This window comes from Schistocerca piceifrons, chromosome 2 (genome assembly GCF_021461385.2).
Source record: "Schistocerca piceifrons isolate TAMUIC-IGC-003096 chromosome 2, iqSchPice1.1, whole genome shotgun sequence".
Classification (NCBI taxonomy): domain Eukaryota; kingdom Metazoa; phylum Arthropoda; class Insecta; order Orthoptera; family Acrididae; genus Schistocerca; species Schistocerca piceifrons.
In genome coordinates, this window is record NC_060139.1 from 924,942,829 (window position 1) to 924,959,341 (window position 16,513).

The 16,513-nt window shown below is 43.0% G+C and overlaps 1 protein-coding gene across 1 annotated transcript in view; it reads right to left on the reverse strand.

Moving 5' to 3' along the window:
• Positions 1 to 16,513, reverse strand: part of LOC124775993 (dehydrogenase/reductase SDR family member 11-like) — a 58,643-nt gene that overhangs the window by 27,380 nt on the left and 14,750 nt on the right. The window contains exon 3 of the mRNA XM_047250835.1: positions 2,839 to 3,001. Within this exon, the coding sequence (XP_047106791.1) occupies positions 2,839 to 3,001 (163 nt within the window). The remainder of the gene's footprint in view (positions 1 to 2,838; positions 3,002 to 16,513) is intronic.

Consider the following 16,513-nt stretch of genomic DNA (forward strand, 5'->3'; position numbering starts at 1 on the left):
CAGGAACTGGAAGTTTCATACTCGACGTTACAAAAACATATGAAGAACGATCTCAAGTTAAAGGCATTTAAACCTTTGTTTGTAAACGAACTGAATGACAAGAACACACAAAAAGTCGTCAGGTTTGTATCGGCGAATGCTTGATGTCTTTACAGCTCTACCTTCAAGAGCAAAAGTGTTTTTCTCTGACAAGTGTAGAATACAGTATATCGCAGTGCAAGAGCCATAAACTTTTGTGGAGTAAAGAAAACCCACAGTTTTGGTTCAAATGGTTCAAATGGCTCTGAGCACTATGGGACTTAACATCTGTGGTCATCAGTCCCCCAGAACTTAGAACTACTTAAACCTAACTAACCTAAGGACATCACACACATCCATGCCCGAGGCAGGATTCGAACCTGCGACCGTAGCAGTCCCGCGGTTCCGGACTGAGCGCCTGAACCGCTAGACCACCGCGGCCGGCCCCACAGTTTTATGACGAACTGGAAAACAACCCACGATATGTCATAACCTTGGCTGTAATCTCTGCAATCCACTTCGTAGCTCCACATTTCTTCACAGTGCTGTGAATCACATTGCGTATCTCACCATACAACACGACTGGTTTGTTCCATATCTGCAAGGTAAGGAACTGCAAGGCCGTATATGGTTTCAGCAGGATGGGGCAGCAGTCCATTCTGTTATCGTCGTTAGAGAGTGCCTCAATGAGGTATTTTATCATAAGGGTTCTGTCCTTTTGTATGCAGCTTTGGAGTGATCACTGCGAAATCCTGATCTGTCATCTTGCAACAAAACATTTGGGGGATTCATTAAATGGAAGGTTGCTGCCACATGTTACCAGACAAATGTACGTAAGGATTCTGTTCGAGGTGCAGTTACCAAGCCAGCAATATTGAGGAGAATTTCACATCGTACGTGCAGGAGAATCATACTCTGTTGTGAAAATGAGGGCGCACACAGACGCTCTGGGCTAAATAATAAAGAACAGTCTCACAACCTCAAAGCTGTGTTCTGTCATGTTCCCATATTAATACAATGCGACCACCTATGAATATGTGGGCACGCCATGTGGGGCTATGGAAGTTTGTGATTTCTCATTTGTTTTCCGGGTATTCCATGGCCCGGAATTCGAAGCTGAAGGACGGCTCGGAAGGTCTTAGTTGACGAGAATATGGAACAAATTTTTCCCCAAATCAATAATGAAAAGGATTTTTCTTCATTTGCGAATTTCTCTAATCACACAGCAACAATTTGGAATTAATATTTTTCATCACGTATGCTTGAAAATAATATTTTGCCGGGGAAAACTTCTGGAAACCTATCATGGACGTGTAGGATCCTTTGCAGCCAGAGTTGCTTTACGCTACCTTCCAAAGGTGTACCAACACACTTTTGCAACTGATCATTGTGTTTTGACTCATCAGTGTAAACAGAGCACATGATATTTATTTAATATTTTTACAAATTATTGGGTAGCCACCGAGAAAAGCAATACCTATATGAGATGAAACCTAATCACACCTAACGGCAGTTTATTCTGGCTATAGTAACGCTATATTAATCGGTGTAGCCTCGCAGGGTAACTGTCAATACAGCACACGTCTTGGAGTCTCAATCAAACCCGTCAGCTCATCCCAATGTTGAGCAGCTACTGCCGCTGTTAATCAACGGACGACACTCTTCAGAAGCACGAATTGTATTTGCAATTGCGAATATGTACATCTATCAGCTGTATAATGGAATGACTGTAACTGTCGCTGTTACGAAACTAGTACAGATCAGAACAAGCCAGACTAGGATATAGGCATTATCTGAAGCTAAGTCCACAGACTCCAATACCGTAATACCCTGTGTCTACCTCATACTGCACTACTACGGTTACTGAACTGACAGCACTCACACACTCCGTCCTCAGACTACAAGTGGCCCATCGGGACCATCCGACCGTCGTGTCATCCTAAGCTGAGGATGGGAGGAGGAGGGGAGTGTGGTCAGCACAGGGCTCTCCCGGTCGTTATGATGGTTTTCTGTGACCGGCGCCGCTACTATTCGGTCGAGTGTAACTGACAGGCTGTGTCCCACTCACTTCGAGGTAGTTCCTGCTTATACCTACGTATATAGGACGAGATGAAGCCTCTTCTCGTTTGTGCATTTGTGTGTTAGTGTGTGTGTGTGTGTGTGTGTGTGTGTGTGTGTGTGTGTGAGCGCACGCGCCAGCAGAGAAATTCCTCCTGTTAATTTTTCGTTCTGACTCCGCGAGCTCTGAACGACAGCTACATGTCCTACAGCTAATCTCAACAGCTGGCTTATCTCGCAGTGTGCTTACTTTTTCAACATGGCACTGTCTCATCTGCCAGCCCTTGAACAACTGAGGCTATCGGTTTGCTTTGGCTCATTATCTGACTTATCATCGAGGACTATCTGTGCTGTTTCATCATGGAACTGCCTCATCTGCCACCTGGGCAGATCTTAGACTACTGGTTTGCTTTCGCCGTTTTCTCAATGCAGCGTACCATTCATTTAATTGTTGGACCTGCGGCCTCTTTTCCTCTTACACTTTGTGAACTGAACAATGCTTTATTGAAAATCATCTCATCATTTTATTCACAGCTTTGCTTCTAATGCTGCACGCAGTTTGTACAACAACATATTACACGAGATGAACAAGACATCCAGCAGTGGTAAGAGAGAAACAGTAAGCGTACAAGAAGTCTTTTCAGCTTAGGCTATGTAATTCACTAACGTCCATAAAAACGTTAAATCTCTTTCCAGATTCTTCGCCGCATGATGACGTCTCGTAGTTCTTACTTGAATGGAGGTGAACTGTGGTTCACTTACCTGTCAGAGAGCTATCTCCGCAAAGACCAGCGCTGTTGATAAGAACATCGATTCCTCCTAAATTTTCTTTGATCCATTTCAAGGCGCACAGAATACTCTCCTCGCTGCTGACGTCACATTGCAATGGATACAGTGCACCGGGAGCATCCTTCAGTTCTCGAGCCTGTCAGAAATAAACGACAGATTTGTAGTATGTGCACGGGGCAGCATGAGAAAAATCAGGTTCGCCATTGCGAGAAAGATCAAGTTTGCCATTTAACGAACTTCCATTCTTCACAAGTGAGAGTCATCAGTACATGAACAAATAATCTGTTGTCACAAAGAGTGACAATATTTTTGTTTCTTTCCTAGACAACGACGAAATTAATGAACACAGGTAGCCCCACTTAACTTGATCATGCATATAAGGAAACTTAACGTAGTCACCAATGAAAAAAAATGAAATGATCATGTGGCTTTGATGGTCGGGTGGCCCTATCCGGGGAAGTTCGGCCGCCGAGTTGCAAGTCTTATTTTAGGTGACGCCACACTGGACGACTTGGGTGTCGATGTGATGATGATGAGGACAACACAAAACCCAGTCCATGAGCGGAGAAAATCTCCAAACCGGCCGGGAATCGCACATGGGCCCGCTGCATCGTAGGCAAACACGTTACCACACAGCTAAGCAGCCTGACCAGTATTCCAATGATAAGCTTTTTATCACTAACTAATCAAATTAAAGCACCAAGCAGGTAACAGCCAAAAACTTACATTTTTAGAAGTCTTCAAAGAACATAAATCAAAATGAGACATCAACGATATTGAGAACTTCACTTGACGTTACGCTCGTTGTTGTATCTCACGTAGTGCACCAGAAACTGGAAGATTACCTTTTCATCTGACAGTAATCACAATTCGGATAGGGTATTGACTATGTCGGGTGTGCCAGTTTCTTGGAAGCCATGTGGCCGTCTCTTAAAAATCTTCCGTTTGAGGCTAGAATTGTGGGGAAGCAGGGGTGATGTGATATGTGCTGTTAGATTGTTCGATTTCCAGTTTCTTTGGAGCTGATATCGCAACTTAACGAATCGCTTGCAGGAATCTATAAATAATTTTACACAAAAGGATGAGAAAAATTATAAAAGGAAGACAGACGGAGACATAACACAAAAAGAGGCATAAAGCGAAGTGACAAAGGCACTTCACTGAGGAAGACGGCTAATAAATATGGAGTAAATTTTATGACACTACCGTTATCTGTCGAACAGAGAGAACCAATTATCCTAATCCAACTATACCTGCTGCTTACAAACACACTCACTGGCAAAAATCACTACATCGAGAAATAATTAATGTGGAGTATTGCAATTTCTGGAATACATTTCCCTAGGTAACATATTTCAGTGATTAACATTACGAGAACCTAAGTTAATGTAGGTGCGAGATAAGCCATTATAAATGTGAAATTCTGGTATATTCATAACCGGTGTAACCGCTAGACTGCTGAATGCACGCATGCAAACGTGCATCCACTGTGTTAGACAGGTGCCGGAGGTCAGTTTGTGGGAGGGAATTCTATGAATATTGCACTTGTTCGGTCAATACAGGGACGGTTAATGCTGTTTGTGGATGATACTGGAGTTGTCCGATGGCGTCCCATCTTTTCTCCATTAGAGACAGATCTGCTCGTCGAGCGGGCCAAGGCAACATGTCGACACATTGTAGAGCATGTAGGGTTACAACAGCAGTATGTGGGCAGCATTATTCTGTTGGAAAACACCCCCTGGAATGATACTCATGGAAGGCAGAAAGCCCGCATCTCGTGGTCGTGCGGTAGCGTTCTCGCTTCCCACGCTCGGGTTCCCGGGTTCGATTCCCGGCGTGGTCAGGGATTTTCTCTGCCTCGTGATGGCTGGGTGTTGTGTGATGTCCTTAGGTTAGTTAGGTTTAAGTAGTTCTAAGTTCTAGGGGACTGATGACCATAGATGTTAAGTCCCATAGTGCTCAGAGCCATTTGAACCATTTTTTTTAAGGCAGTAAAACAGGCCGAATCACCAGACTGACGTACAGATTTGCAGGCAGGGTGCGCGGTATAACCGCGATAGTACTCCTGCTGGTATACGAAATTGCACTCCACACCATAACCCACGTGTAGGTCCGTGTGACTAGCATGCAGATAGGATGGTTGCAGGCTCTCAAGTGTACTCCTAACCAACACACCGAGACAGAAACAGCTTTCATCAGAAAACACAACAGACCTCTATTCAGGGCTCTAACGAGCTTTCGCTTGACACCACAGAAGTCGCAAACGGCGATTGTTTGAGGGCGGTGGAATTCAAGCTACAGGGTGTGTGGTTCGGAGCTGTCCTTAAAGTGACCCATTTGTAACTGTTAGTTGTGTCATTGTGGTGCCAACTGCTGCGCAAATGGCTGCTGGAGATGCAGTACGATGTGCCGAAGAAGATGACGTGCCCTCGCAGCAGTGCCACGTGACTGTCCGGAGCTCGGTCTTCTTGCGACACTACATTCCTGTGATCACCGCTTCCAGCAGTCACGCACAGTGGGTATATCCGTGCAAGTCTTTCTGCGGTATTGCAGAAGCAACATCCAGTTTCTAGCAGCCCTATTACACGACCTCGTTGAAACTCAGTGAGGTGTTGATAATAGCGTCATTGTCGCTGTAAGGGCATTCATGTTTAACATCAATTCACCACGTCGAATCTCGAAGGTAACTGACGATTACGACCGTTACAGCGTTTATTTGACGCAAGCCTGTTCTGCACCCTCATAGTGGCGCTACTAAAAGCAATGCGACTGGCGAGAAATCTGAATTGATATCACCTTTCATATGTAGACGCACGCGTGCGCCGTTCATGTCGCTAAACTCCTTCTTGGTGTTGCGATTTTTTTTCCGTCAGCTTGTAGAACCACCGCTTCATCTGAACAGTAATCACAGCGTTAATTATTTTAGGTGTCCCATTTTACTGGAATCCGAGTGGGTGCTCTTAATCTATTAACGGTGAAAAGCTTCTTCCGACTCAGACTAGAATTGTGGGGAACCAGGGGTGGTGCGATATGTGCTGTTAGACAGTTCGGTAACCAGTTTCTTTGAAGCTGATGCCGCAACATAACGTTAACCATTCTGCCGTTGTCTCAGCTGCAAGCAGTTGGTAGTTGTCATCGTGAGTACCAGTTGCTGCTCCTGTCTGACAAGCTGTGCGGCGCGACCATTGCTTCTTGCATCACTGCAGCCCGGTGTTCACCGAAACATCGATTTATGGAGTTCTTGAGATATGGCAATATACCTTAGGACGTCCTGTGCTAGATAGATAGCAGTTTTTCTCCAAGCAGCCCTCGCAACGGGAAAGAGAGTATTCATGGGGTCGGTACATATCAAGTGTCTTCCGTCATGTTTCATATTGTATGACCTGTCAGAAAGCAAGTAACTTAGCTGATAACACGGATTTTTCTATGGGTAGCATGTCAGTAAAATAGAGTTTACTCATATTCATTCTTTGCAAAGTAAGCGGCTTCGGTAAGGATGTCTGGTGTTTTCCAGCCACCTGTGAATAGCTTTTTGCCAGGCGTTCCAAAAGCAGTACCATTTAGACAGGGTCGAATCTTAGTCACTTGCGGATATCGCCGTTTTGCTAACTTCATTATCTTGTACTGGATATTGAACGTAAACTGGGATATCTATTGCTTGAGCCCACATTTCCCCAGCTCAAAGTATATTCACATTGGACCGACATGTATCCCACATACGTACAATACAAGACTATGTTCGTAACTTGTGTATTACCGTAGCAGCCGATTTCCGGCATCTTGCCATGGACTGGAGCCAAGTGGATTGTTTAAAACAGAGGCCTCGTGGGTTCGGCGCAGGACCTCTCAGAAGACTCCACGATCTGTGGAGACTCGTACGGTTGCCAAAGTGTTGACTATAGGCCAGAAGTGGGCAAGGTGGAAGCAGAGTACGTGTGGAACACACTTTTTTGAATTTTTAGCAAAATTCCCTAAGATCTTCAGGCAAAAATTCGTAATCTGAAAACCCAATAATTGAAACCGATATAAAATCAAGTATTAGACATGAGACTCTTGAAGTACTATGTTAGTTGTCAACTGCTGGAGGCGAGCTTCAAATATTTCTCACATAATACTAGTAACATAGTTCAACAGTAAAGAGAATGTACGGGGCGTTTATAAATGAATATCGGGGTTTTAAGGCTTTATTATATTTATTACATTAAACTTACAGTTATAAATGATATGTCAAATGAAAGAGCAACTCAAACAGTTGTATTTGGCACCAGTGCGCATGCGCAGCGCGCAGTGTTCCCACCGCAATCCGCTAGACAGCGAAGATGGCGACTAGTGAACAGAAAGCGTTTTGTGTTTTGCAGTTTGCAAAGACCGAATCTGCATTCACTGTGCAAATTGCGTTCCTGCTGCAGTTCGGTTGTGATGCCCCAAGGGACAATAACATTCGTAGATGGTATCATCAATTTGAAGATACCAGCTGCCTTTGAAAGGGAAGACCACAGGACAAACAAGAGTTAGTGACGAGACTGTTGAGCGAGTGAGAGAGTCGTTCGCTCGTAGCCCAAAGAAATCAGTCTCGAAGGCGAGTCGTGATTTGCAAGTTCCTGTGTCGATTGTTTGGAAAGTTTTAAGAAAACGCTTACAACTATGCCCTTACCGTTACAGTTATTACAGGCTCTAAAGCCGGAAGACCATGGATTACATGCTAATTTTGCAAACGAAAAGTAGTTTCATGATGATGAAGATTTTCTGGATCATGTTGTCTTCAGTGATGAATTGACCTTTCACCTTAGTGGACATGTTAACACTCACAACGTTCGCATCTGGGGCTCAAGAAATCCTCACAAGGTGGTACAACTGCAATGAGATTCCCCTAAAGTGACTGTTTTTTGTGCCATATTCCAGTGGAAAGTTTATGGGCCTATCTTTTTGAGTGAACGTACTGTAACTGGCACTTCTTACCTTGATACACTAGAGCAATGACTCTTTCCTCAGTTGGAAGAAGATGAACCAGAGAACTTCATTTTCCGCCACCTCACTGGCACAGCGAAGTACGGAATTGGTTAAACTTCGCTGTACCCAAACGCTGGATAGGCCGCAAGGTGCCCAATGACAGGGCTTCCTTTGCATGGCCTCCACGTTCACCCCACCTAACGCCATGCGATTTTTTCCTTTCGGGCTTTCCGCTACCAGCAGACCTCCCTGAATTAAGAAACCGAATTGAAGCAGCTGTTACTACAATCACTGAAGACACACTTATGAACGTTTGGGAAGAACTCGGTTATAGACTCGATGTGTGCCGTGTGACAAATGGTGCTCACATTGGACATTTATAAGATTCTTGGTAAAACTGTTTTAGTTGCTCTTTCATTTGACATATCATTTATAACTGAAAGTTTAATATAAAATATATTATAAAGCGTTAAAACCCCGATATTCATTAAAACCCCGATATTCATTTATAAACATCCTGTATATGGCAAAATTAGGATAGAAACGCTCCTCGCGGTTGGGCAAGCAAAAATATTAGGTTAGGCGAAGTGCAAATTAAATGTAACTGCGTATAAACACAGACGAAAGTAACTAACGCTGATGGAGTTAGTTTGATAACTGCATGCTTGCCCAACCTGCCAGAGTTAGACAAGCTGATCGCAAAGTCATTAAATATAGCCTAAACTGAATTACACGCATGTAGTTTAACAATACGTTATCAGAAGCGGGCTACTTTCACATGACACCATGGGACACAGTAAGAGTAAACAGTCTTGCAACGTAACATTAAAGCCATCAACAAATAACTAGTCCGAAAAATTAGTTCCACAGGCAATAAGTGAAAGAAACACTTTAAGGCTGGTGACTACAAGAAACGTAGATGATACTGAGATCGTCGACAAAGAGACAGTGATTGGCGGTCATTGTTAGCAATGATGGTCACCAAGGACAACATATTTGTAAAGAAAGCCAGAGGATCAGTCACAAATGTTGGAACAGATAGACAGTCCTACGTAAAAGACGCAGTAGAACACTTACTCCAAATTCGAGAAACATAGACGAATTGTGGCTAATGCTCAGACTCACTATAGGTCTCTGTGTAGGTACTAAAAAGACGATGGTGACCTGTCTTGGTTAAGTAGTAAGCCTACGCTTTGAAATTGCTGCTAATTGAATGTTGTTATACTTTTGCTAAGGAACAAATATCTCTTACTACCGTCTCAGACTCATTGGCCGTGCGTGCTCTTGCATTGTGTGCATGAAATAGTTATGATTTCTCGAAAAATGTTGCAGTACACTGTTCACACGTAGATTCGATGGATAAGATGTTTCAGTTTACAGGGAAATGATAGTTTCGTTAATTCAAGTTGCAGTAATTGCACAGCTCATGGTTGTTTTCACATCATGCAGGAACCCTTGTCGTAATTGTTGAACATTTTACAGAACTTAAAGGTCGGCTATTCTTAGAGTTCACGTGCCCTGATAAATCTATCCATGATTCATCAGAAAAATGTGAGAATTTCAACATTGGGCTCTCCATCAAGTACAGACTGCAGTGCGCAGTTGCAGTACTGGCGTTGAGCAATATAATCTGAATATTTCAGTTGAATGTTTGGTGTTAAATGAAAAGTTTTCTCTAACTTGTTGTGAAGGTCGTTCCTAATTCTTCTTCTTCTTCTTCTTCTTTTATTGTTCAACACTGATGTTGGTTTTCTACAGAGCGTCATTCCTCTCTTCTCTTCTGTTTGCCTTCCTCTTCATTTCCACATACGTGTTACATCCAACATCATTCATGATCTGTTGCGTGTATGATATCCTTGGTCGCCCCTGCCGATTCCTTCCCTCAGTAGCTATTTCTGCTATTGTACCAATGATGTTGTCGTGTTGTAGGATGTGCCCTACAAGTTTGTCTCTTCTTGTTTGGATGTGCCTCCACAGAGATTTGTTTTCCTCTACTCTTCTAAGCACCTCTTCATTTGTTACTTTGTCTCTTCAGCTGATATTCATCATCCTTCTATAGCACCACATCTCCAGGACGTCTAGCCGTCTTCTCTCTTCTCTTCCCATTGTCCAAGTTTCATATTCGTATAGAGCCACACTCCAAATGAAAGCTTTCATGATGTGTTTCCTTATTTTCAGACTGGTGTTCTTGCGGGTACGTAAGTTCTGCCTCAGATTAAGTGGTATTTTGACCTGTTGCTCACATTTCTTTCCGGCTTCTACCATCCCTTGTGATATTGCTTCCCAGGCAGGTATATTCCTCTATCACTTTCAGCTCCTCTCTTTCAGTTCTCATTCTCAGAGGTTCATATTCTGCTTCTGTACAGCGTACCATCACTTCAGTCCTCTTCTTGTTTATTCTCATCCCATACTGATTGTATAGAATCCTTTCCATTGTTCTGAGGACTTCCTCTAGATCTTCTTCTGTCTCTGTGACTATAGCAATATCATCGGCATAACGTAGCATGTCTATTTTCTGACCATTAATTTTGATCCCCAGCTCATTAGTATCTCGAACTTGGTCGTTAACTTCCTGGATGTAAGCGATGAACATAAGAGGAGAGAGTGCACATCCTTGTCTTACCCCTTTTCTAATATTTGTTTCTTGTTCCTGGTGACAGTTCATAATCACTGCCACCTCATTCTTGTAGAACCTGAGTATCACACGGATGTCTTTGTATTTCATTCCACTTTTCCTCAGCATTCTGAACATCTCTTGCCAGATAACGTTATCAAATACCTTTCCAGGTCTACAAAGGCAATATAAGTTGGTTTATTTTTCTGTAATTGCTATTTGATAAAGAATCTCTGTGGCAGAATCACTTCTCTTGTTCCCAATCCCCTTCTGAAACCCAACTGATCTTCACTCAGCATATCCTCCACCTTCTCTTAAATTCTCTTTAGAATTATTTTTATGAGAATTATTGATGCATGTGATATTAGGCTTAAAATTCGGTACTGTTCAGATTTTGTAACTGCTGCCTTCTTTTGTATAGGAACAATTATGCATTTCTGGAAGTATGTCGGTATCTCTCCTGTGTTATATATGCACCTAATACGTTTAATCTGCATTATTTCCATGCTGTCATCAGCATTCTTTATTACTCCTGCAGGGATGTCATCAATACCCACAGCCGGCCGCGGTGGTCTAGCGGTTCTGGCGCTGCAGTCCGGAATCGCGGGACTGCTACGGTCGCAGGTTCGAATCCTGCCTCGGGCATGGGTGTGTGTGATGTCCTTAGGTTAGTTAGGTTTAAGTAGTTCTAAGTTCTAGGGGACTTATGACCTAAGATGTGCTCAGAGCCGTTTGAACCATCAATACCCACTGATTTGTTGTCCTGTAGTCCTTTTAGAGCTTTGTCAAATGCTTCTTGCAGAATGTCATCTCCTTTGTCATCTTCGTTTACTTTGCTTTTCTCTTCCTATTACTTCCTCTGAAAGAGATGATCTGGCATACAGCTCCTCAATGTATTCTTTCCATCTCTTCACCATGTCTTCACCAAACACCATTTTTCCCTCTTGGTTTTCTGCTGTACCTGGTCGTTTGGTGGGGTCATTAATGCCAAAAACGGCGAAGATTCAGCCATCATCACGCAAGGAGAGACTGTGATTGTGGGGCAGGAGGGGTTACTGCCATGATGTGTAGTAGCACATAATGCAAACCGTCATAGAGGAGTACTACCAAATATTGCTGACCAGGTTATAGGAGGCTGTTGAGACAATGCGCCATGGCAAGCTGTCAGAGCAGGAGTTTGTGCTCCATGACCACACGCCAACGAGCTCGACAAAGGACACAGCCGCACATCAGCTTCTTTGAGCAGCCAAATTTTGCCTTGACCTTGTATTCTCCTGACAAGGCACCGACTGACGTCTTCCTCTTTCCACAGGTGAAAAAAGCCATTACTTGACAGCCACTTCCGAAATGATGATATGATTATCGCGATGGAACCCGCTTAATGAACAATTAAAAATCCAAACTTTTTCAACAAACATCTCCAAGTGATCATGAAAACTTACGATTAACCCTCGTAGGAGCAGTTTATGTATCAGTATTGTTATCTGATGGTTGATTACCTTTGTAGAACTTCCTAGTGGGTCTGACAGCCTTGAACCTCTTCTTCAGCAGCACAGCACGCTCTGCATGGCAGAGACAATGCCAGAGCTGGCGCTCGCCACAAGGGGAACTCAGAATGAGTAGGCTGCTACCTGACAACGACTGGCGTCATCTGTGAGGACTACTGTCCTGCCCCTGTTTCATATTGGTACCACAGCTGAATCCCACCGATCACGGCTCAGACTCACTTTAGGGACACTTTTGATATCCCTGTGGTTTTCCCCCAATACTGAGTTCAATGTGTTAAGCAAACTGATTTATAGCATGTGCTATAGGGATTCAAGTGTGAAGATGTGCTACTGCGAATCGGCTCTCTCTGCCTGAGGGCACTTCATTCTATACTGTACAAGCGCCAAGCAGGTAGGTAGGTTTGGAGTATTTTCGCATTTTGGGCTCATCTCTCCACCTACAATTGCTACAGTAGATGGTGATATTCTTCAGCATACCATTCCTACAGTGGTTCAGGAAAACGAATTAACAACAACAGACTACTAATCTTCTACAACAGATCACCTAGCTGCCACCAGTCATATGGTAATGAGAAGAAGAGTGGCTGGGAATGATAGTAAGTTGTAAGTAACAGGGCAAAGCCGGTTCTCGGCCGCTTTGTTAGTGTGGGTAGCATATATTCAGGGGCATGTATGACCCCTCCCCTCAACCCATTGCTATGCTAATCTGTTTATGATACCTGGTGGAATGTTTCGCAACATATGGAAACTGGAATATTTTGCAGCATTGAGGAGTGTTTCCAAACAGCTGTCCAGAGGTGGTAACTTCTACATGTAGTCTCATATTCAGGAGTAGATGTCTTGGCGTTCTGCTTCAGAGGCCAAGAGCACTGAGACTTCATGTTGCAGCCATGTACGTGATCACTGTTAAGGTGCTCGCCATCCCCAGAAGGTGTTGTTCCAACCAAGACTCTCTAGATTGTAAACAGCTGGTGTCAGTCAATCATTATGCCGTTATCAACAGTATACCTCCTATACTAGTTATTTTCGAAGACAGAAATCGGGGTATACACGTGTTTTCACTTGCTGCGAAAATCCCATAACAGTATGGCATATGCTACATTTCCCCAACGTATCCTCTCAACAGGGATGGAAAATACACCGACGCTATGGGACGATACACTGTAATAAGCACCACAGTTGACAGTGCGATAAATTTTAGAAATTTTACCAGGTTTTTTCCGTAATTTAAACGATAACCGAGCACATGGCAGCATGCTTCCCAGTTTCTGTATCATTAGTAGACCACCCCTCCACTATTTTGGGAGAACCATATATAAGATTGCGTTTGTACATAGATGTAGATAGATGTACAGTATGTCCATTCATGGTTAATTCTTGGACATATATACCAGTGTAAACCAGACAGTGTCCTATTCCGATGCAGTCAGGTTATCTACATATTTCTAGTACTCTGATCACAATGTGGAATTTACGAGTATGATTGTCCTCCTTTCCCTGAGCGGATGGGAGTAACATTCTTGCATTCATAGGATGAAGTTGGAGATTGAAAGATTCCTTCCCCCCCCCCCCCCCCCCACTCATTGTCTTCAACCAACCCCTCCCTGCAACTGTTTCACTGATTTAATTTGCAACTGACAAGGAGGGTACTATACCCAATACATTCCATGTCTCGTAAAGGAACAGAGTGAGCTGAGTCTGTAACTGTTCTTCAGCGAGGACTGTTCTGCACCACTCTTACTTATGCCATTCATATGCATGCATTTTGAGGAGGTTAGCTCCCCTTATCGGTGTATAGCAGATATGAGTGTTGTAGTGATACAACAGACAGTTAAGAAGAAACGTGTGGTTTATGCATGATGGAGCGCCAGATGGATGAATTTTCAAGCATTTACGTAAATCAACTGTGCTGTCAACTGTGAAGTATTTTATAGTGTCTGGGTTTAGTACCAAGAAGGTATTGGAAGGAGGAAAATGATTGTAGAATATAAACACACGCTCTTCTAAGGCTACGTGGTTCTGCACTTAAATTTGCGATAATAGTAAACCCTAATGCAGGACGTATATGTGCTTCATCTGACTTATATCCATCCTGCAAGTTTTCTATCCCTCTCACTAAGGTGACAAACTTTAAGAAGACAAAACTGCATCCTTCTACGTCAGAGAGAAACACACAGTCTTTGTGATACGAGGCGTGTCCAGAAAGTAAGTTCCTATCGGTCACAAAATGGAAACCACTACGAAAATCCGATAAAGCTTTGCTGTTACAAATGAAACATTTCTGATTTTCACGGTGGTATCTATCTCGCGATCAGTCGGAACTTATTTTCTGGACCGCCCTCCTACATGCAAAATACAGCTTTCTGGAGGTGTATAGCGGCCAGTGGTCACATCCGATTACAGTTCAGATATTATACTATGCTCGTATCAATGCTAAAAAATGATGGCCAGCAATGGAAATGCATCTTATGGGAAGCATACAAATACTCAGCAGCGGTGTTTGACATGAGAAATTACGCACCATACTGCGGCAACTTCTTAAACAGGATAACTGTCAAGCAAATGTACTTACATAGGGTTTGCAGTACCTCATATACGTCTATCAGTTACTTAGAAAAGGAGTTTGAAACATTGTACGTAAATCACTTGTGCTAAGAATTCTAAAGTATTTTTCTAGTGTTTGGTGTCCGTACCAAGAAGGTATCGGAAAGAGAGAAATGATCGTGGAACAAACACTTTCCAAGGGCTACGGGGTTCTGCACTTAAGCACGCTATAATGCTACATCTGTGCGGTTTCCAACCTATTAGCCGTGTGGAGTGCAACGCTACTAATATTCCAACGTAAGAAATACATTTTCAGTGCATGACATAAATTCTTCCTGCATGTTTCTCTCCGATAAACTACGATGGCAAACTGTAAGGTCATAAAACAACGACGCTGCACAACAAAGAAACCACCGATTCTTTGTAACACAGCCATTACATAGGTTTTCAGAGGTGTATGATGCTTTATCTTAGAAGAAAGATTAATAAAAGGCAAACCTACGTTTCTACCATTTGTAGACTTAGAGAAAGCTTTTGACAATTTTAACTGGAATACTCTCTTTCAAATTCTGAAGGTGGCAGGGGTAAAATACAGGGAGCGAAAGGCTATTTACAATTTGTACAGAAACCAGATGGCAGTTATAAGAGTCAAGGGACATGAAAGGGAAGCAGTGGTTGGGAAGGGAGTGAGACAAGGTTGTAGCCTCTCCCCGATGTTATTCAATCTGTATATTGAGCAAGCTGTAAAGGAAACAAAAGAAAAATTCGGAGTAGGTATTAAAATCCATGGAGAAGAAATAAAAATGTTGAGGTTCGCCGATGACATTGTAATTCTGTCAGAGACAGCAAAGGACTTGGAAGAGCAGTTGAACGGAATGGACAGTGTCTTGAAAGGAGGATATAAGATGAACATCAACAAAAGCAAAACGAGGATAATGGAATGTAGTCGAATTAAGTCGGGTGATACTGAGGGAATTAGATTAGGAAATGAGACACTTAAAGTAGTAGAGGAGTTTTGCTATTTAGGGAGTAAAATAACTGATGATGGCCGAAGTACAGAGGATATAAAATGTAGACTGGCAATGGGAAGGAAAGCGTTTCTGAAGAAGAGAAATTTGTTAACATCGAGTATAGATTTAAGTGTCAGGAAGTCGTTCTGAAAGTATTTGTATGGAGTGTAGCTATGTATGGAAGTGAAACATGGACGATAAATAGTATGGACAAGAAGAGAATAGAAGCTTTCGAAATGTGGTGCTACAGAAGAATGCTGAAGATTAGATGGGTAGATCACATAACTAACGAGGAGGTATTGAATAGAATAGGGGAGAAGAGGAGTTTGTGGCACAACTTGACAAAAAGAAGGGACCGGTTGGTAGGACATGTTTTGAGGCATCAAGGGATCACAAATTTAGCATTGGAGGGCAGCTTGGAGGGTAAAAATTGTAGAGGGAGACCAAGAGATGAATACACTAAGCAGATTCAGAAGGATGTAGGTTGCAGTAGGTACTGGGAGATGAAGAAGCTTGCACAGGATAGAGTAGCATGGAGAGCTGGATCAAACCAGTCTCAGGACTGAAGACCACAACAACAACAACATGATGCTTGTTGTTCACGAAGTTCAAGCCCGATTAAGGTTCAGAAATTATGGTTCACAACGGTCATGTAAAATGATTGTTGAAAGCTGAAAATGCATACGAAGAAGAAGTGGCATCTTTCGAGCAAATAAACACCATGATCAGTAGCGAGAGGAGATGTACCAGCCTCATCACGGTTTACTACTGCTTCTGGTAAACTTCTTATTGCACACTGAAGTCATGGTCCAATGTTAGGTTGTATTGCCCATGTGCAGGATACTATGGCCGTTTTGCCTTGACAACACCTCTCCTTAATGCCTCTCCTTTCCAGTATTAAGGTTCAAATGGCTGTGAGCACTATGGGACTTAACAGCTGTGGTCATCAGTCCCCTAAAACTTAGAGCTACTTAAGCCTAACTAACCTAAGGACATCACACACTTCCATGCCCGAGGCAGGA